At 40.7% G+C, this 22,010-nt stretch overlaps 1 protein-coding gene across 1 annotated transcript; it reads left to right on the top strand.

Annotated features, from left to right (window-relative positions):
* Positions 1 to 583: 583 nt before the first annotated feature.
* Positions 584 to 3,949, top strand: LOC119209876 (alpha-amylase). Its single transcript, XM_037459490.2, has 9 exons — positions 584 to 775; positions 1,191 to 1,337; positions 1,439 to 1,636; positions 1,756 to 1,986; positions 2,344 to 2,477; positions 2,719 to 2,941; positions 3,035 to 3,156; positions 3,263 to 3,388; positions 3,716 to 3,949. The coding sequence occupies exons 1-9, from the start codon at positions 608 to 610 to the stop codon at positions 3,903 to 3,905; spliced, it is 1,539 nt and encodes a 512-aa protein (XP_037315387.2). The 5' UTR covers positions 584 to 607; the 3' UTR covers positions 3,906 to 3,949.
* Positions 3,950 to 22,010: the final 18,061 nt, after the last annotated feature.

The following is a 22,010-nucleotide window of genomic DNA, read 5'->3' as shown; positions in this document are numbered from 1 at the left end:
TAAACGATACTGTTGTAGGTTATCTGGCTTTCATAATAAGCCCCGATTTTTGACATTTCCTCATCCGCTCAGGGAGATAAAAAAATCCACAAATGTAATATATTTTTATAGCAAATAGTTTTCTAATACAATATTAAAACTGTAAAAAATATTGTTCAAAGAACATTTAGTCCATCTGTGCTTGTATAAGTTTTAAATACAAATCATTGTGTCCAACAACTTTAAATAACAACCAAACTGCTGCAGTGAACATGACATCTCAACCTTGGAGCAAAACCAGTACCATAAAATCAGATGCGTATACCTTTAATCCTTATCTGTCCACACAAAGGGGGGTTATTAGTGAGTGTTTTCACCACAAGTGTTGGATCAACATTGAATATGTAAGAAAGTGTTAGAATCTTTGACCCTTTCCGATTATGTAACTCTCGTGTTACTTCATTTTTAACCTGTGGGACGTTGTAGAAAGCCGTGAGAAAGAAGCACCTGGGTAACCTCCCCGCTGATTTGCCAGTCACTCATTGGTTAACTATAGAGACAAAGACAATATAAATACAAACGGTAGGGCAGCAGGTCAGTGTGTTCTTTTCTCTCACCGAGGGGAAACATGAAGTTGTTTATTCTGGTGGCTCTGTTTGGCCTCGGCCTCGCCCAGCATAACCCCAACACCAAGCACGGCAGGACCAGCATCGTGCACCTGTTTGGATGGCGCTGGGCCGACATTGCTGCAGAGTGTGAGCGCTTTTTGGGTCCTAATGGCTTTGGTGGAGTTCAGGTATGTGTGACTCAACACAAGATGGCGTGTAATAAAAGAGAAGGAGGAGAATCCCTTTTTTTCAATTTCGTAAAAAGAAGTTCATAGTCAATGTTTATGCTGAAGATGCACTAGGTATACAGGTCTGTGTTGGGTGGGAGTAAAACATGGTATTCAAAAAATTATATATTCAGTATATTTATTATTTATTTTGTCATAAACCTTAAACCACGCAACTGTAATTGCTAACAAGCCTGTTATTACTTACTAAATTACATTAAATGAAACAGGGAAGTAAATGAGGGTGATTCCGGGTGGATTAAATAGAAAGGTTGTTACTTGCTTTGTACCCAGTAAAGATGACTTATTTTAAACTAAAAACTTTTATTCTTGAAAAGCAATAGTTACTGTAATGTGTTTTCTCTACGTTGCTCAGATCTCTCCTCCAACTGAGCACATAGTGCTGGATAGTCCCTGGAGACCGTGGTGGCAAAGATACCAACCAGTCAGCTACAACCTGTGCTCCAGATCAGGCAGCGAGAGCGAGCTGAGAGACATGATCAACAGATGCAACAACGTTGGGGTAAAGAGGGATTTAGTGAAGGACATTAGGAACAATGTTTAAAACCTGGTAAATCTACAGACTTGTTGTTGCAGTTTCAATCCTAAATTCATCCACCTCAGGTCAATATCTATGTGGACATTGTCATCAACCACATGTGCGGCTCCGGCGGTGGAGAGGGAACCCACTCTTCATGTGGAACCTGGTTCAGTGCTACCAAGAAGAACTTCCCCAGTATCCCATATTCCCAGACCGACTTCAATGACCACAAATGCAAAACTAGCAATGGGGAAATTCAGAACTATGATGATGCCAATCAGGTGATGAATGCCACAGAACTTTGCCACAGAACATTTTTAATGCATACATTAATAAAATGAAGTCAAAAGATTCCATACTGACCAGTTGTTGGAAATAACTACTCATTTTCTGTCCACAGGTGCGTGATTGTCGTCTAGTGGGTCTGTTGGACCTCGCCTTGGAGAAAGATTATGTCAGGAGCAAGACGGCCGACCTTCTGAATAAGCTGATTGACATGGGAGTCGCCGGATTCAGAGTGGACGCCTGCAAGCACATGTGGCCCGGTGACCTGTCTGTCGTCTACGGCCGTATGCACAACCTCAACACTAAGTGGTTCCCTGGTGGCTCCAGACCCTTCATCTTCCAGGAGGTAAGTTAGATAGACAATCAAACCCATCAAGGTCCATTTTACACTGAATATATGATGATGCATTCATCGTAATGTGGAGTTGCTTCAGCTGACTTTGGTAATTGATAGTAGTGTGCTTTAATGGTCTCAGTGACAAAAAACAACGGCTGGATGACATTATTCTTGGTAATTTGGACAATATAAAAGGAAACACATATGTTCATATTCAACAATACCTTAGTATTTGACCTAAATTTATACAGGTAAAATAGCATGAAGGGCTTTTAAAATCCACAAATCGTTGATATTGTGAAGTTCTTAAACACGTATACCTTGAATTGACTGGATAATGTAGATTACGTTTTGATTTGCATACAGGTTATTGATTTGGGAGGTGAGTCCATCTCGTCTAGAGAGTACGTCCATCTGGGAAGGGTGACTGAGTTCAAATATGGTGCCAAACTGGGAACTATTTTCAGGAAGTGGAATGGCGAGAAGCTGTCTTACACCAAGTACGTGTGATACTGTTGCTTTGCCTGACTAACATATCAAAATCATATATTCATAATATTTATTTAACCATGAGCTGGCTACACTTTTTTGAATTGGACAAGTTGCTTAAAAGTGTGTTTTTAAGGACAAAACTCATTTCATTTATTATAACTGGTACAACTGATTTAAAAATGTCACATATATTTTCCAAACCTGGGTGTCTTAATGGTAAAATTGGTAAAATTGTTTACTTGTGTGCAGGAACTGGGGAGAGGGATGGGGTTTCATGTCCAACGGCAATGCTCTGGTCTTCGTTGACAACCACGACAACCAGAGAGGCCATGGTGCTGGTGGTGCATCCATCGTTACCTTCTGGGACGCCAGGCTTCACAAGATGGCTGTCGGCTACATGCTGGCTCACCCTTACGGATTTGCCAGGGTGATGTCTAGCTTCCGCTGGGACCGCCACTTCGTCAACGGAAAGGTAATTTTGCTTTTTCCCGGGACTAAGGAATAAACATAATATTTTGTGAGTATGTCTTTTCTTCCAACTCATTGATCCATCTTTATTTTGTAGGATCAAAATGACTGGATGGGCCCTCCCAGCCATAGTGATGGATCCACCAAGTCTGTTCCCATCAACGCTGACCAGACTTGTGGAGATGGATGGGTTTGTGAGCACAGATGGCGTCAGATCAAGTGAGTCCTCAGAAAGCCAAACTGTTGATCTCTGCTCGGTCATATGGATGTGAAAACTATGTATGTTACACGTTAAGATTGGATATATTCCATCTCACTCCTTTAGGAACATGGTTATTTTCCGCAACGTGGTCAACGGACAGCCTCATTCCAACTGGTGGGACAACCAGAGCAACCAGGTTGCCTTTGGACGTGGTAACCGGGGTTTCATCGTCTTCAACAATGATGACTGGTAACAATTATTTGCTAAGTACTACTGACGGAATACAGATTCACTCGCTTTAATCGATTGGCCAGATTCAACTAATAATAGGGACTGTCATGAACAACCAACCAAAGTTATTGATGTATTATTGATCTTTTAATATACTGTTGGCTTTAATATTGCATTACTTGTATGACCTACAAACGACTAACCAATTAGAAGCATGTAGGTGAACATAAAACCTCCAACCAATATTAGAACATTCTAAATATTTGGTTTCTCCCATCCCATAAAACAGCCCCCTTCAATGTTTAAATATGTTTTTGATAACATTTACCTTGTCTTAACCTTCAGGAACCTGGATGTGACCCTTAACACTGGCATGCCCGGAGGCACCTACTGCGATGTCATTTCTGGTGAGAAGAAGGGAAGCAGCTGCACTGGGAAGCAGATCCAGGTTGGTGGTGATGGACGCGCCCACTTCAAAATCAGCAACAGAGATGAAGACCCTTTCGTTGCTATACATGCTGATTCTAAGTTGTAAAAAATATCGTGTACAACAAAAAATAAATCATATCATTAATCGTATCTTTTGTCATTGATTTTAATATCACTTCAAACCTGCAGATGGATTGCAATGTAGTCACTTTTTTATACATGTTTTTAAAATATGTTTTTTTTGGTCCTATATTTATTGGGTGTGTGCATGTCATGATAGAAGCACAGTGTGTGGTCAAGGAATAGAGAATGAGTGATGGTGGTTAACCTCAGAGTAGTCAGCTGAAGGCGATCAAAGCAAAGAATAAATTAATTTGCATAAGTAGTGTACAGTCTATGTTCCATTTTTACCATCAATAAACACTACTGCAAACCCAAGTAAAGCATCATGTGTTGCACCCAATGTTGATCATTAGAAATCTAGCAATCTAGGTCTGCTGTGTTTAATAAAGTAGCTCAAACAATTGCAATAGCACTGTGCATTCATTCATTGAGGATAAAATTGCAGCAGTCCCCAATCATTTGATGAATTCCCATCTTTAGCATGACATATAACATTCTAGTTCAGAACAATTTTAGAATTATCACCTGGACCACTGAAGTTAGATGAGGATGAACATTTAATATCCCTACTGCTTACTATTTCTGTAACAATTTGGCCACAATAAAGCACAATGACCATTAGCATTTGTAACACACAATTCACACTTTGACATGGAAGTTTGTGTTTGAAATGACTGCAGTTTCACTTCGAGGAAAGGTTTGGGTTGCACATGACATCCCTGTATGTTGAGATCATAACACGCTCCCTCTCGTATGGGAAAACAACTCAATATAGCAGCTGCCAGCGACACAAAGTCACACAGAGATAAGTTAAAAATAAAACCGTGAGAAAACTGAAAAGGCCTCTTGTGCAATCAACAATTGTATCGGCAACAGTATCATTCTGTTTATTTGGCTAATTAAAGGGCAACACACACAAATCACCCGTGTGCCGTCCATCTGTTATGGTTCTGGTCAGATGAGGCACAGAGAACTTTCTGATGATACATTTCGATGATCAACTGTTCCACCGTAGTGTTCCTCAAACTACAGTATAATTCAAATACCTTTAAAACAAATGTTTTGTTTTTCTTTCAATGTAAAAAAACTCCACAGATGTTAAATACAGTTAAACAACACTGACATTTGATCTTTTCATGTAACTCATCCTAAGAATTAGGAGCCGTGGGCTGATGTAATGTCGAAACCTGGATCACTAACCCCTTGAGCCCAAACCTAAGTGAACTGTTTCAGGTCTGTTGGCTTTCACAATAACCCCTGATTTTATTTTTTTAACATAAAGAAGCAAAAAAAATGCTGCTTTTCTTTTCTGGAGACAGTGGATCTTTAATTTCACCAGGAAGAAAAAAAAGCGGTTCCTTATTTCTAACCATGTATTTTGCAGCTGAAAAGACAACTGTCACTAGCTAAAGCTAATTTAATGCTAATGCTAAACCTCTTTCAAATGGGGTTTTATAATGTTTCCATACATTGCCGTTGCACAGCTTACAATATAATTGATACACACTAATTTACAAATTTCTTACACCTTCTTATGGTTTGGTTTTTCTATAAGCCAAACATCAGACCCGAAAACATCTTGAATTAAATTGATTGGACAACTGCTGGTCGGTGAGGGGTCTTGGAATGGATGGAATATGGAATAATTAGAATTTTTAAAAGCTGTTGATTTAGAAAGGTACAATTAATGAGAGTCCTAAAAAAGACCTGTGATGTCCTTGAACGTTCTTCCTGCAATCTTGTGGCAGCGTTTGGGCCCAAGGGACCAACGAGCGACCTCTCAATCCTCACGTTCTCCTGGGAAGTTATTGAACGCCTCAAAAAAAAGAGTAAGCAATGAAAGGAAACAGGAACTGGGCACACCTGCCTTCTCTTGCTTCCTCTGAAGTTGTTAAAAGCTCTTTAATTTAACAGCACTGCACGCAAGGTGATGAATCTTCTTCGCCTGCAAAGATGTGCGAGCGTGAATGTCACCGTGAGAGAGAGTGCAAGGGAAGGAGGGAGGGAGACCTTAACGTCGGACTGGGCTCAACATGTTGCAGCTGTTAAATTATTGACCTTCTCTCCATCTTTTCGGTCCGGCAGCTGTGAGGACCTGTATCTTCCGATTAGCCGCAGAGATGTCAGTGTAGCAGACCAGGGTCTCGGGTCCCGTCATCCTCACTGATGCTTTGTGACATGGCTGTCAACGCTGTCCCCATCCTGTTTCATATTTCATATGGCGCACCAGACCTGCCTGTCACATCACCCAAGGAGAAGGACAGTCATCAACTTAAATACCGAGCAACCAAGTTTTTAGGATCTATTCAGCTGCCTCTCTGATAAATACAAAGAACAGGGACTTTTCAACATTGTCAAATAAGCCATAATAAAAGCTATAATCAATTAAAAAATGTATTTTCAAGTCCTTACTTAACAGGTACCTTGGCTTAGGATGGTTGTCTGATTAGTGCTGCCCTTTTTTCTCGATTGCAGTAATCATAAACTGAACATTGTGGCACCTGGGTAATGTTCCACTTCACACCACATGGGCGCAGTATTGACACAAGAACTACGAAACAGGAGGTTTAAAAAGAGATTTTTAAAAAGGTCAATGTGACATTTTGCTCTCAGTAATAATTGTTTCCTGACTGCTTGGAATTCAATGCGACATTAGTGAAGATGCAAAAAGAATGCATGACATAATTCTACAAAATGAGAATAAATAATAAATGTTGTTTATGACTGTGTAAAATAGGTGAATCATTTATGAACGTATTGGTTATACAATCATAAAACATCCAAAAGAGTGTTTTCTCCTAGATGTTACAGACCACTAATGTAAGCAGTCCATTGTTTCTTTGAATGATATTAACATCCCATTCCTCAAAGAATCATTCTTACAAAGTGCAGAGAGGTATTGATCCCAAGCTCTCCACAGGGATCCTAATCCATTTTCTGGTCACAAGCTCCCTCACCCTGGAGCTGTCTCTCCATATTTCCACGAGTACCGGCGCTTTCAAAATGGCAACACCCTGGCAACTAGTCGGAATAAAAGAAGGCCTGCTCACACACCTGTTTGCATATTGACTGAATTACATATGAATATACATATCATTGTATAGCAGTTCATATGATCATATGATTTGTATCGTATTTAGGATACTTTCGTACCTCTGTTTTGGCTTTTATCTTTGAAAAAAGAGCCTTGAAGATCGATGACATGAACCTTTGTGTATGAAGAAAAATGAAATAAAATGAGGATTTATTCTTTACAGGGAATGCAAAATATGGGATTGGTGAACCTTAACATTTTCAAGAATTTTCTTGTTTGTTAATAATCATCTGCTGCTCCAGCAGAGAACGTGGAGCATCAAATGCATTACATTCATTGTAGTGAACAACTTCTGCAGAGGAAACGTTTACAACCACATACCGTTATATACAGTGAAGGCCTTAGGCGCATTAACAGAATATGTTTCGAAGAATCATTCAAAGAATTCTTTTTGTTACATTTCTTAAGAAATGGAGAAGAAGATAGCAGAGCATTTTGTTGATATGTTAAATTGGCCGGTGCCACAGTTACCCTTTTCCAACACCTTTGCTGTCCTTGCAGTGAGCTCATTCATACCCCCCACCAACAGATTATACAGCAGCACACAGAGCAACGTGAAGGTTGGCCTTTTGTGTCCTCATACATTTCTCTGCTTTAGTCTTTAATGATATCATTTCCCGGCTAAGTCATCTTTTCTAGCAGACACCCCACAGGGTGGCCAACATTTAGTCAACGGCGCGCGGCTGTGTGTGTGTGTGTGTGTGTGTAGTCTGTGCCTCAGGCCTTCTGAATGTATGAGTGTGACGAGCCCTGGATCTCATACCCAGACGCTAATATGGAACAAAAATACCACAATGAAACCAACGCCAGCGCAACTTTGCAATTGATAATTGAGACAAACTCATTCAGTCGCGGCTCATTTAATGTAATGAGCAAAGTGAGCTGTTCAATTTGCATACTGATAAGATGCCTCCACCAGGTTACATAGTCCACTCTCGCAGATATTCACTGTGGATATTACATCTAATCAGAGCAGGGATTTACTTTCTAAACACACTCAGAGGAGAGCAAACTAAGGCTTTCAATTAGACCATTGCCCCGTCTTAATCACCTCAAAGACAAATTGGGCATTGGGTGAAGAGCTTTTTTTTTGTTGTTGCCAAATTGAAGTGCCCCAGATACGGGGTTTAGTACAGATCGAAAGGATTGTAAACTCAAAGCACATTTGTTCTTTAGAAATTTCTTTCAAAAGGAAATCCCTTCTATTTCAGCCACATTTATATTTTATGTGTCGGCGTGAAATCTTATTCGATGACCTCTTTCAGGTGTTGCACTTGCGCTTTCTTTATCGATCCCTGTTATTGCACTGGAAGTCCCCTGCTGCAAATGTTTGCTCCCTTCAACTCTCTCCCCGTTCCAGCAAAATTCCAATCGGGCTGTTTGCATTGCTCATGGGAGAAAAGCAGTGACCAAAACAGAGATGGCAGCATAGGTGGCTGGTCATAATCACATGTTTGTGCCGGGGCTACAAGCCCTGCAGGAAGAATTGGACCAGGGACGCAGCCCACGACCCGGGTTCCAGAGCCGGCGGGCCTGTGGAGCAAGACCTTGTGAAAGGGAGCAGATGGTGACATGAATAGTGCAGCAGGACCCGCCCCCCCCGCCCATTGCCTTGCGTGTAGCACATTACCTCAACAAACGCTTCTCATAATTGATGTATTGGAATGGCCCCATCATCACTGGGTTTTGCAAGAGTGGCAGAAACATCAAGGTCATAACTGCTGCTCTGATATTTCTTTCCTATGGGACTTTTATAAGGGGACTGGACTTCTTGTTTATGACTGTGAGTATATACGCACTGCTGCAGACGATGTAGTGTAGATTGCTTATTTTACTACATTTAAGTGTAGTTTATTTCATTAGGGCTGCATTTTCAAATAACATTTTCTGTCCAATATTTTTATGAATATATTATATGTGGGCGGTTTTCCCACCTAATTCCCCATCTGTCTACCAGGCATTGTGGGTGAATGGAGGTGGGGGGGCACAGAAACATTTTAATTATACATGGCAGCCCTGGGCAACACATAACATTAAAGTTGCATGGCTTGGTTTACACGGTCAAAATCCGTCGTGTGACCAAGGCAGTCAGGTGCTCTGCTACCGTTTAATTTATAAAATCACTAAGTCTACTCGTTTTCTGTTAAAACCATTTGATCGATTCTTATATTCCCCATGTTGATATTTAACAGTCAACCTGATTAAGGACCCGTTAAAATTAAATCTTAAGTCTTTGCAGTGCACATGTTTACCGACAAAATGTAATCATTTGAAAAATGTAACGCCTTTTTTTTATTACAAAAAAATATTTTATAAGGCAAATAAAAGTTGAACTTTTGCTTTAATAATCTCAGGCTCACATCCTACTTCTCCTTTTGTTGGTTACCATTTGTGTTATGAATGCTGTCGGCATACAAGTCATTTGTTGCCTTGCATTAAAATGCAATTATAATTCTTCCCAGGCAATGTAGTTCATTATAAGTCGTTGTCACTTGTGACTCACGATGCATCACCCCCAAACAACGACCAAACCAACGGCTGCAACAATGTTTCCCAGGGACATTAATGCACTTTTCGCATCATTTAAATGCAGAGAGGAAAACAGTCAAAATGGCCTCTTCAAGGTGAAACAAGTGTTTATTTTATTAATACCCAACCCATCCCCTTCTTTATTGTCTCCTCTCCCTGGGGAGCCAGGCCGCTGCGCCCCAGAAAGCTGACATGACCACGCTAAGGGGGGCGGGAGCAATGGGGGGAGATGGGCAGCTTCATGGTCACCCAGACAGAGGCAGCACTGAACACATGCAGCAGTTCTCCTCCTCTGCACCAGCACTCACTTTCTCCGAGCACCTGCTTGACCTTCCGAGACAGCAAGAGTGGGTTGGGTTTAGAGGACGAGTACCGACTGAGAAAAGAGTCAAATTTCTTTTTATTTCAGAGGTTGAAAGTGTGGCTAAAAGTGTTGTGAAGTTGTGTGAATGTTGATCACTATGGTGAACAAAATTTGAAAAGGTGAATGTTTTTTTCTTAATATATTTTAGGGCGTAAGTATTTCACCTCCCTTCTCTCTGTGAGTCGCTTCCCGTTCCGCAAAAGATGGATTGGCCGAGAGACAAGATTGATATGTCACCGGCAGCTGTCCGGCCTACTAACGCTGTTAGGTCAATGCGCCCTGACAGCAAGCTGACACCCCAATTTCCAGTCGTTTAAAGTAAGCTTAAGACATCCCTCGCCTTTCCTCCTGCTTAATTTTGTTCCATCACTTGTCATCTGATTATGCGGTTGTTCACGTTGTTGTGGCAGCAGATGGAGAAGGGGTTAATGACTGGGGCGCTGAGAGTGCTAGCAGGACGTGTAACTTCAGAGTATCTAACAGATTAAAGGTCCTTCAGACCACTGTGAGGTGAGTGAAAGGTATATAAATATGAAAATGAATGAAGATCAAAGTCCAGTGTATCTACATATATTCAAAATGAATATGACATTTTAGTATTACAGTATCATGAAGAATCTTTTGCCATGACCATGCATGTAAGAGTGCGGCTACGCAGTGAGTTAGTGAAAGCACACAAAGAAACGTATATGAGTACAAATCAAAATAAGGTACTTTAACCAAATACAGGGTAATCTTTCAAGAATGAAAGTTAAAAGAGTAAAAACATTTAGGGTAACAGTAGCCTGACAGTGATTTAACATTTAACTTAGAAGGTTGTACTAGCTGCAAATTAGCCTCACAACCAGTGCAGTTACATTTAAAAATATAATTCAATTTAAAATATGTATTACCTTTTGATTTTGTCACAGATCCGACAATAATGCAGCTTATTGCTGACCAACCGGGTGGAACTTTTGCCAAGATTAGAGTGCAGTCAAAAAGAATGAAGCTCTCAAGGATCTGTTATATTACATACAACCTTTTTTAGCCTTCAACTTTTAACTAAATGATTGCAGGAGCAGGTGGGCTCTATGGCTTTTTACAGAATAAATTATTTGACATGCATTTTTGTACGGCAAAGGTTGACAAATTTTGTATTTTCATTTAGGTTTGGATAAAATACATGAAGAGATTGTGCAGAACAGCAGCGTGCCAACTGGCCAGAGAGCCCAACGACAAATGACATTCTGCACAATATTTGAAATCAAGTGCAAAATTGAACCTTACCAGCTTCAATTTAACTTTCCCTGGACTTGCCGACAAGCCACAGCCAACTTTCTGACCCCCCCCCCCCCGGCTGAAACCGAGCCGCGTGTGATGTTTTCCAAGGAAAGAAACCATCTGAACACCTCCTCTTCTCTAACACAAAGCAGTGTGTGACGGCATGCTTCCGCTCTATGCATGTGTTTAACAATCCCTGTCACCGCTGCGTCTGTGGAAAGGACCCCTTCCACAGACGCAAATAACCCAATTTTGTCTTTGAGTTGAACATCATTGATGAGTGTGATGAGTAAACAAGCCACTGCTGCTTCAAATGCAGCGTACAGCCGGTGGAATTGCCGAATCGTCCCATCTATATTCAAATACAAGATAAAGACCACATCATTGCTGGAATTTTGCACGATAAATACTATGTGTTCTAGAATAACCTGATCATAGTTAGTGCACGCGGCTCTAGTGTCGGGTAATTGAACACTTCCCAAATGTTAATAAGCCAAATCAATCCCTTGTGGCATTCATGATTTACTAAGACAGCATAACAGCCGGTTTCCAACCCCTAGAACTGATTGTTAACCTGCCCCCCTGAACATGCAACCACTTTTGTGCCCTCCTTGTCTTCTAGGGAATGAATTCAGTTCATGCTGTATAATGAGAGTCGGTATGGGGTCCATATGGTTACAGCAGGGCTGTGGCAGGAGCGGAGAAAAGGGAAAAGGGGACAGCAAAGTGGTAATGCACCTTTTTAATGAGATGTTAGTCTCTGTGGCACACCTGCACTCTAGCAGTCTGTGAGGATTGCTCACTGAAGCCTGGAGAGGTTTAAGACCTGAGTAAAGTGCGATTGAAGAGCCTTAGAGTGCCTTAAATGCAGAACTGACTTCATCAACAACGGTACTAAATGCATTAGCCTGGCTGATTAAGTACAGCCCCGCTGGATTTTTTTTTTTTACCTTTGTTGTGAATGAGCAACGCAAAAAGCTAATCAGGTATTGCAGGTATAGTCAATCTTTTTACCATGTCTTTGAGGGTCATCTGGCTCGCTGTAGGTTGTCGTACACCCCGAATGTTTGTAATGTAATGTGCAATGCAATGTGATGAATGTAATATATAATCCCAAATGTATTGTGACTTAAATCGTTAGTCACTGTGTCTGTGGCAGCCAGTTGGACATTTGTCTGCCACATGGCTGATTCCGAGCGATTCATTTTGGAGCTGTTGTGCTCGCAGCTTGGCGTTAGCTGTCCTTGCAGCGTCTGTTTCACAGGACAATGATGTGGTTTTGAGAGTGAGCCAGCGGTGGTCATAGCCGGAGCAGGAGCCAACTGGGGAATACTACGCATAGGTTGAGATGGACGTTTAATCTGTCCTGAAAAGTTCCATCGTGCAGAATACTTCCTCCAATAAGCACACACACACACACACACACACAGCATTTAGGCTGTAATTGTTTTGACCTTGACGTTTTGAAAGAAAGAGATCAAAGATACCATATAGCCTCAGGGCCAGAAACGCACAGTACAGTAGCTATAGTAGTATTTTCCTTCCATCCAACACAGCTCTAGGATTTCACATTGCAGCTTGACTGGGCTAAATTAACGTGATTTGCCTGGGAAATAGCTGCTCAAGGACAAACTAAGACAAACAGCATGTTATCCTGAGCCAGAGGGGGACCGAGGCGACTGATCTTTCATAAGAAGACCACACTAAGACCACTGGGGGCCTATTAGGGGCTACAGATTGTAGTGCCTTGTCATGCATTCACTACAGTTATGCCTCTCAGTTATCTTTTAAATAATGCATCTCTGTTTAAGCAGAGTCCTGCTTTTTTATATGCAGCACCTGGCACGCTTTGGTATTCCGCAGTTTGCTCCCTCCCGGGGCACAGGATTTTTTATAAGTCAGCGTGAGGGGGGCTTTGGTTTGGAGATGTGAGAGGAGAATATGACTGAACTGAGGGCTGTTGAATGACAATAATGCTAGTCGGAAGAATGTCTGGTTTGTATTGTGTGTAAGCTGCAACACCAAAATCACCACTGTCTAAAAGACATTTTTCACATGATAGATTTCTGGCATTCGTAATATGGTGCAATTTTCCGCACCCAAAAATGCTAATTTAAATATTTAGTAACATTAGTTCTATATTTTATAATTGCTCTTTCATACTTCATACAATTCTTTCTTCATTTTAATGCACTTATCAACATGGAGAAGTGGATTTGCGTGCTTTATGCAAATGTTTTATTTTACTGAAAAAAAAACTTGCCAAACAGGGCGGTACAAAATAATATTATAAAGTGCACATTTCAGGTAAACAAGGACTCAAAAGCACAAAGAACAGTAAAACCATGGCTTAATATAATCAAAGCAGTCAGGCCTCTTATTTCAGAAACAATAAACCGTGACAGTTAGGTTACCAATATAAGGTAAGACTACTACTTCTTTGCTTTCAGTCAGCTACTCAAACAGACATCCACCCCCCCCAACAGATGTTGAAGGGTCCTTGAGCAACATACTGTACCCCAAATAGCTGTCATTGAATATTATTCTCCACTACCACTCTACTTCTACTACTACTACTACTACTGACTTAAGAAATCTAATATAATTGAGTAAGTCTACCTCTTCTAATTGACCAGTGCTTGTCAGGTGGGCGTCTGCAGTGTGGTGAAGATCAGTGTGACTGTTAGTGTCGCCACCGTCAGTAATGCAGTAGAGTATTAGGCCAGTGACTTGTTCTTCAACTGACAATACAAATTACAGATGATAAGTGATTCATTGTTAATCTTTCAGAAGGTGATGTCATAATGTGCACAAATAATCACCAACACTGACAGTAACTTTCATATTGAAAGTAAACAGTAGGGGTTAATGATTAAAAATCAAAAGATCTGAAACATGCATTATCGCCACTCTAATTCCCGAGAATCAAAGGAAAAGTTCTTAATGTCCCTGCCAGGGATTCTCACAGCATTGCTCCAGTTTGATTGGTTATCAAATGTTTGTCTTCTCAATCACAGAAGGCCTCACAGTTTGGGGGCATCTTACTCTGAAGCCAATCGAGCCTCAGATGGAAATAGAGGCAATTAAATAGAGACTCAGTCGTTCCATTTGTCATTGGTGGAACCCGAGGAACGTTTCCCCTCGTACTTCAGAGTAATGACCGGCTGTAGACTCACAGGGACTCGGATCAATGGGATAAAGTTCAACATCAAATACAAATAGGGTGCCCTGCAGAGCTTTTGGCTGGTGGAAACAATCTGGTTTGTCCAAAAAATAAAACTGGTTTCCTAAAATCAAAAGGACCTCAATTATTTCCTGATTTTATGGTGTTTTTGTTCACTCTGACATGATGCTAATAACAGGATGGGTAGTTTGGCACAAATCAGTTGGGACTTTACAGGAACTAAACTTTTGTTTTTGTACTCTTAACCATCTTTACTTTTCCCCCAAACTCAACACCAGCAGATGTCACCAGAAGCAAAAGTCTTTACACAGAAGGAGCACCATATGGAAAGTTAGTGACAGGGAGGAAAATAATGAAAAATACGCCTTAATTAGTCAATTAAACCCGTTTTATTAACATAAAACAAGATTACAACAACATTAAATGCCAAGAATGAAAATGACAGGACTTTGTTCAAAGGTTCGTAGCAAAAGTTTTAGAGAAAGAACAGTTAGAAAGTTATAATCCTATAGGAGTTTCTTCATACACACAAGCATACATATGAGGCTGTGCACACACATCTTCTCCATGAGGAGATTACATGTCTAAGCTGGAAAAGCCATTTGAAACCTACTCGGTACAAAAGCAAACATCAATAACAAAGGTATTAAGAGTTTAAATCAAAGATTTTTCTGACCTGTTAATTGGTAAAGACAAAAACAAAAGGGAGTGCATGATTAAATCCTTAATGATCATTATTCTGCAATGTTTATTAGCAGTGTAATTTATCACAGTTACCTACAGATTCACTCCAGGTATTCTGGGGAGGTAGCATCACTGATTTTTCAAAGCGCCTCTGTCAGACAAATGTTTGCATATTTAACATCCCAAAATCAATATGTTGTCCGGGAATGGCGTCTCTCACGCTCCACAATTAATTCCCCGATGTCGACCTCTGGCTTGAGTTTTAGTGAAGCCAACATCATCGGCCTGCTGATGGGACAAAGGGGGACATAAAGCGAATGACCCTCTTTAATACTCCTCATCAAAGCCAACAATAAAAGATCAAATGGGGCAGGAACAACCAGGATCTCTCACAGTGACCTTAAAATAAGACGCTAAATGTCGGGTAGGTTGTGACAAAGGTCGGCTTGCTATTGATGTTTCTGCTGCAATTCTCGGCAACATTCCTGTCATGCTTTGAAGGCCTTTGGGTGGACTTTTAAAAGCAGACGATACCATTACAAAGCAATACCTAAACAGTCTATTAAGGGTGGCCTGCATGTGAAAGAAAACACGGATTATAAATACACATCTAGTAGTATTTATGTTTGTGGGACGGAACCCACGCAGGCAGAGGGAGAAAATGCAAACTCCACCCAGAAAGTTTTTTAACTTGAGCCTTTTCATAGAATCAGTCTCTTAGTTGGCCTACAAAGTAAGGCCAAAGTAATAAAATTGGGGTCTTAGAGTATTTCGCAATAAGTTTCACCACCATCCTGCGGTGGGCCGGATGAGTTTACCAACTCAGCAGGGATTAGAATCCACCGGTTATCTAAAGCCATCGATGACAAAGATAGAGTGAGCCAAGCACGCTGGATGAGTGGTATATTTTTGCACTCTCTGATCTGGTGAAGGACATGATGGATGGACTAATACCTGCGTGTGTCTTCCTCCTCTCTTGGCTCGGGCTTTATTGAGGTCTTTAGATTCACTTATCAGCAGGCCCCCAGGTTATCTCTCTCTATCCCTTCAATGACAAGTGCTACCTCAGAGAAGCCCTGCAGTCGCTCTTTTCCCTCAACAAAGGAATTTGCACTTCGGCTTTATTTGTCTTTTTCGTGATGCAGATCGAGCACGAAGTGGATGTTTTGCTCACTCTCACAGCCGGCTGATTCGTTTTGTGGCATTAAAGGGGAGCGCTAATTGATCACAAATTGCAACGTAAAAATAGCTGTTAACACTCAATTGATTAAACCTTCTAAACAGAGCTGTTTCACAGGTAGGGAACTGGATGCATTTTTTGTGAGAGCCTGTTCAAAACCTGTGTTGAACATATGACTGATTTTCACTGTTTTCATTCTTTCGTTTTTTTATCGAGTTCTGCACATTGGACCGCAACCAGTAAGCAGCAATACCTTTGCATGGGTTTGAACATCTGTGTTTGAGGGTTGTCAATATTGTGCCAGTTGTCCTTGTTTTCTGGTGCCAGCGCAAACACACAAACGATGGAAACTGAGGTGGCCATCCAGTTCCGTTTGATTTGAGTTTATCCTTCTGACCAGGCTGTATTCAAACAAACGGTGTGGTGCTCTCTGTAAGGGGTTACCATTACGGGTGCTTACGTTCCAGCTGTGGTCCAGATAGAATTAGTGTTTTGTTTGGAGGAGCCTATTTCGGTTCTGTTTGAGGAAGTTAATGGACACGTTTTGAAAAAACACATTTGTATATTGTTTCTACACACACGAGAGGAAGATTATTCGCTCTCTATTTGTGTTTAAAGTCTGGAAGCAACCTGAGAAACACCCACAGCTTCCATGGTCATCCTTTACAGTAGGAGATGGAGGCCACTGAGAGGATGCTTATCTACCCCCTCCTCCCATCCTGCTGCCCAGAGGGAAAGTAGCTCCACTTTTCGCCATTTGAGACTGAATTGTGTCATTATCCAGGATCAAGTCCAGATCCCCACCACCAGGCACGAGTCGATGGAGTATTGACAGCACGGACTGCTGTCTCCCCTTGATGATGATGATGATGATGATGATGATGATGATGATGATGATGATGATGATAGACCAACTGTTAGTTCCATATAGCGAAGAATCAGTTAATATGGCCCAGCATGCAGCACACATACAAACCTTAATATGTAGGACGTACACTAATTATACAGTTTTCATCAATTTACCCACCAACATAAAAAATGCTGTTTTTTCTTAAAATCATTGTGGTCACATACATAATGTATTACTCGTTGGGTTATACAGCGTAAATGCAAACAGAGGGACTTTAATACCACAACCGAGCTTTCCACTCCAGCAGCAGCGACTTGCATTAAAGAATCCGCGATAAGAAGTTGAAGGAAAGTTTGCAGGAGAGTTAGCAAAGTGTGACACTGTGCAAGGAGAGAACAGGAACACCACGATGTCACCTGGCCCGCTTGCTTCAGATGTCCCCGGCTTTCACTGCCTCCGATGGGAAGTTGTTTCAAGGGACGCCCCCAGGGCTACGGCGCCTCAAAGAACAAGAAATACCCTTGACCGGCTCAAGAGCGCTCGCTCTTCAAAGTGCAGGTGCATTCAAACAAAGAACAATTACTTAGCTGCCTGTGCGGCGTCCACAATGATGTCAAATATTTATAGAGGAATGTTATGGCTGTACAATGAAAAATGTGACGTTAAATCTCAAGAGGGGAAAGCCTTCAAAATGTAGAGGCCGTACAAAAGTTTTAAAGAAATGAATAGTATTTCACCATATTTACGTTGGTTGTCACAGAGGGGTTTGTTCATATATTGTTCATACGCTGATTGAAAGAACATTTCATTCCTAAAAATATTACAAAAACGTTTTTTTAAATGTGTTGTTACAAACTGCAAATTGATCATTTCCTGATTACAAAACTTAGTAAGAGTTTGAATCAACAGAGGAAGTTTCATGAAGATATCGAAAATGATGGTATCATACAAATCTACAGGGATCTGAATCAATTTTACATTTTGGTAATAAAAAACAAGTGTAGTATGACAACATAATTTCTTTTATTGGTGTACTATAATCTCTTATTATCATAATATCATCTGTTATATAAGAAAAAAAATCATAGTGGGATGAAGCATCTTACGGACTCTTCCTACACAACAAGTTTCATAAGAAATGCATCAGAGTAATGAAAAATAAAGCCACGGATGCAATACTGAAGGTGGAAACGGATGAATACGTGTTTACACTTAAAAAAATATTTGATAGATATCTCGATATGAATATATATGCAGCTCTCATTTCAGGAAATTGATGGTTTTGTGAAGAATATTTGTCAAAACGGGAAACCGTCAGGCGTTTTGAAGATTCAACTCTCAAAGAGGAACTTTTTTTTTTTTTTTTTATAAAGGCATCTGCCAACTTACATCAACGCTTTACCTGAATCCAATCTGGAGCTAGCAGCTACGGTGACAGTCACTGAGCAAAGGAGAAACAATCGGCTTAGACTGTGAGAAGAATACAGCCTCATTCCACTGGAATAAATGCAATTCATTTAACAGAGCAGGCGTTAGACAAAATAAGGATTTCCTCCGGATATGTTTGTGGCTCCATACACACCAGACACTGACACCCTAGTGATTCCCGTGTGACACCGCTCAAGTTCCCAGTCTGCAAAATTTCAACCTTAAATTCCTGTACACTTGAAGGACAATGGCAGCCGAAACATTATCCATCTGCTCTGCGTCCACTTGCACGGCTCCCTCTGCCTCTCGCCTCCTCTCCCGCGCATTATAAGTAGAAGGCTGATGATTGCATTGTTGGACCGAGAGCGATGCTCGCGGTGCTGTAATCCCAGCAGTAATCAATATCTCCGGGCCGCTTTGCCGTCCCGTCCCTTCCACTGCATGTAAAATATCCCAGAGCAACACTTCACACTTTAATTATTGTCTCAAAGTCATCAGAGGCAGGAGCCGGCCCTGGTCCCGGGGACGCTACAAATGAATCACAGCTTTGGTTTCAGGTTACTTTACAACGCGAGGGACTGCAACAACAAATGACAGTGGAGGGTTTTTTTACGTTGGAAACATTTAGGGAACATTCGAAAATCAGTTTAGGTTTAAGAAAACGAAGGATGAACACAACCGTGTCCAAATGAAATTAAATGATGTTTCAGATCATCGTTTCATTACATTATATGGCCTTCTCGTTATATGACCTCAGATATAACTTTTTCAGGCCATGGTAGCCAAGCACATATCCGTCTTACACTACAGACATTGCTCAGGAGATGATAATGAAGATGAAGATGATGATGATGATGATGATGATTCCAGAAACCTTTTTTTAAGCACGGAACATAGAAAGTGATGATGGAGGAGCTTGGAGCTAAAATTAGACAACTGCCAGCTACATATTTTATCCGTGCCCATCGTGCAGAGGCAAGCTAGTGAGAGCTCAGCAGTCCAGCTCCACCGAGGCAACTTCCCTGCCTCTCCCTAGCACGCCAAATGTTACACGGAGGTCAAGATTGCACTTCATCTTTTCACTTTGTTGAGTTAGATTTCTTTTAGCACAAATCGATGATGCACAAGGGATTCAAACACAACTTCAACCTCTTTCAATTTCTCATTGTTTTTATACAATCTTTCTGTCCCCTGCATTGTTATTTTGCAGCATGTGACTTAAATCCATAAACCTGCTAAAGCTGGTTTTTAACTAAACAAAATGTCTTTTCTTTGTGCATTAATTTATGTTGATGGAGCTATTGATCATGCTCAAAGGGAAATTATGTCTCTAGGCCCCAATGCTAGTTGGTGGTCCGGGACATTAATCAAGAAATCGATAGCGCTGTCGATCGGCCTGGCCTGTGTTTGGAAAAGGATTGCAATCTTAAAACTCAGTTGGATAAGAGCGAATAGCTATTCTGCAATTACACAGCAATATTACAGTTTGTGAGGAATGTAAAGAATCAGTTAAGTTGTGAAAGTGCTTTATTGGCCTGTGTCTTTATGCTTCTCTTTTAAGCACTGAAATGTAAAAGTATTGCCCATTATCTGTCGGCATTTATTGGCTTTTACTGTATGCAGAGAAGGCAGAGAATAATCAATATTATTTCATTGCTCTCAGATAATCAAAGACCTAAACTGAGATTGAAATGACCCACAAGCATTGCATGTGCAGCCAAAGCGTGGTATGGCCTCACCTTTAGCGTTGTGCAAAAACTGTTAAAACACAAAACGGTTTTGCTCCTCGTTTACAATATTTTACATTTTGAGTCAATTATGTTGCATATTAATCTATGGCTCAGAAATGTCTTGAACAAATGCACTTTTGCTTGCTTTTTAAGTACTGTTTGCTAAAAACAGGGGCGCCCCACATTCACGGGAAGTTACTTTTTTATTCATCTTTAGGTGTGAAATTGTTTATTTAACAGATTGAATAAAATAATGGGTTGTCTGCTGTATTTTTAGATTTTTGTCAATGTAAACAAATGACACAATAACCTCAACATGCACTCAGCACACATAGATCTTTTTACCAGTTATTTGCTCAAGAAGTAAATCTATTCAATGTGATACCATGTCGCAGCTATTTTGTTGTTACAAATGGAGATGTAAGGCTCAGTAGTTCAAACATTTACACCACCCCACATCCAAAACGCACACCACGTGTAGTCGGAATAATGAGCCGGGCAACAACAATGGCATTTATTCTCAGGGTGAGATCGAGGTTCTCCTTCACCATCACAAGGCTTTTTTGACATGCCATGAATCACTGGGGTTTCTCATTCAATCTGTCATTCTGCCTCTTTTTTTTTATCCCTCCATGCCTGTTTCTCTCTTCCTCTGGACAACTTCCAACATTCCGGCAACATCTATCTAAGGGCTGATCATCGGAAAAACCTGACAATAAAACCAACAAAAATCTCTTTTTAATCCTTAACTCTGATGTAGTTGTTCTACTGGGAAGAAACTTGCGCAAAAATCTAGACATTTTCAACCCTGTCTCCTATTAAAATTAGCTTTGCATGCAGCTGAACTGTCTTCTCAAATAAGTTTTAAGGGGAACATATGCTCCTGATTATCATCACGTTTTAAACACAAAGTTATAACTCACGGATAAAAAGAACATCACAATATTTAAATAGGCCTAAATCCCACTGTGTTATGATCATTTTGGACGTACTCCTGGACACAGGCGTTTTTCTATAATTGCAGCCTCAGTTCCTAGTTTTGGAAACGTTCTTGTTATGGTGGAGTATGCGCAAAGAAACAAATAATCTGCAGAACCAGGTTTGATTGCACCAGATCTGACAGGAGGATCATTATCTCGAGAAAGTTTCCCACAGTGAACAGCTGGGAAATTTTCAAAAACCATCTTGTGGATGCAAATGAACCCCTTTGAACTCCACTTTATGGATGTAGGTGTTTATGACTGTCAATCAGCATCAAGATTTTGAGAGTTTAGCAACTAGTGCACAAATTATCTTTCTTTTTTCACCTTCTGGTGTGAGCATAGCGCAAATGCTTATAATGATTATTTATTTTTAAAAACACAGAAAAGACGAAGACAAAAACAGCACCACAGGACACAAGCCCGGTTTCTGAGTGAAAGTCCTTGTGTTTGACCAATCCCCCACACAATCATTCATCATCATGTATTCAACCAGTGAAAATGCTGTTTCTGCCTGTCACACAATACATTTACAAAGCTTCCCTGCAGTTAGGTTGGCTCCTGTGCGGGAGATGGATGCGAAGGAAGCTCCCTGATGTTTTGGTTGTGACATATTTGGAGCGCAAGAGATGTGAAGATGTGAACTCTGAATTTATAAATTATACATTTTAACAGCCTGACAGTGACTTAACTGCGTAGGTCAAAGTCGAATAGCAAGCAAATGGTTTTATTTTAAACTTGATAAAAAATAAAAATAACGTGATGTCTATTTGTGACGTTGCTCATGAGGTTACAGTTACAG

The sequence above is a fragment of the Pungitius pungitius genome, chromosome 15 (genome assembly GCF_949316345.1).
Source record: "Pungitius pungitius chromosome 15, fPunPun2.1, whole genome shotgun sequence".
NCBI lineage: Eukaryota > Metazoa > Chordata > Actinopteri > Perciformes > Gasterosteidae > Pungitius > Pungitius pungitius.
Note: the sequence above shows the minus strand (reverse complement) of the source record. Positions and strands in the feature narration are given on the sequence as shown.

Coding starts and splice junctions, on each gene's coding strand:
- LOC119209876 (XM_037459490.2), top strand. CDS start 608: ATGAAGTTGTTTATTCTGGTGGCTCTGTTTGGCCTCGGCCTCGCCCAG. Junction 1,338..1,438: donor ACAGATGCAACAACGTTGGG/GTAAAGAGGGAT, acceptor CATCCACCTCAG/GTCAATATCTATGTGGACAT. Junction 3,389..3,715: donor GTCTTCAACAATGATGACTG/GTAACAATTATT, acceptor CTTAACCTTCAG/GAACCTGGATGTGACCCTTA.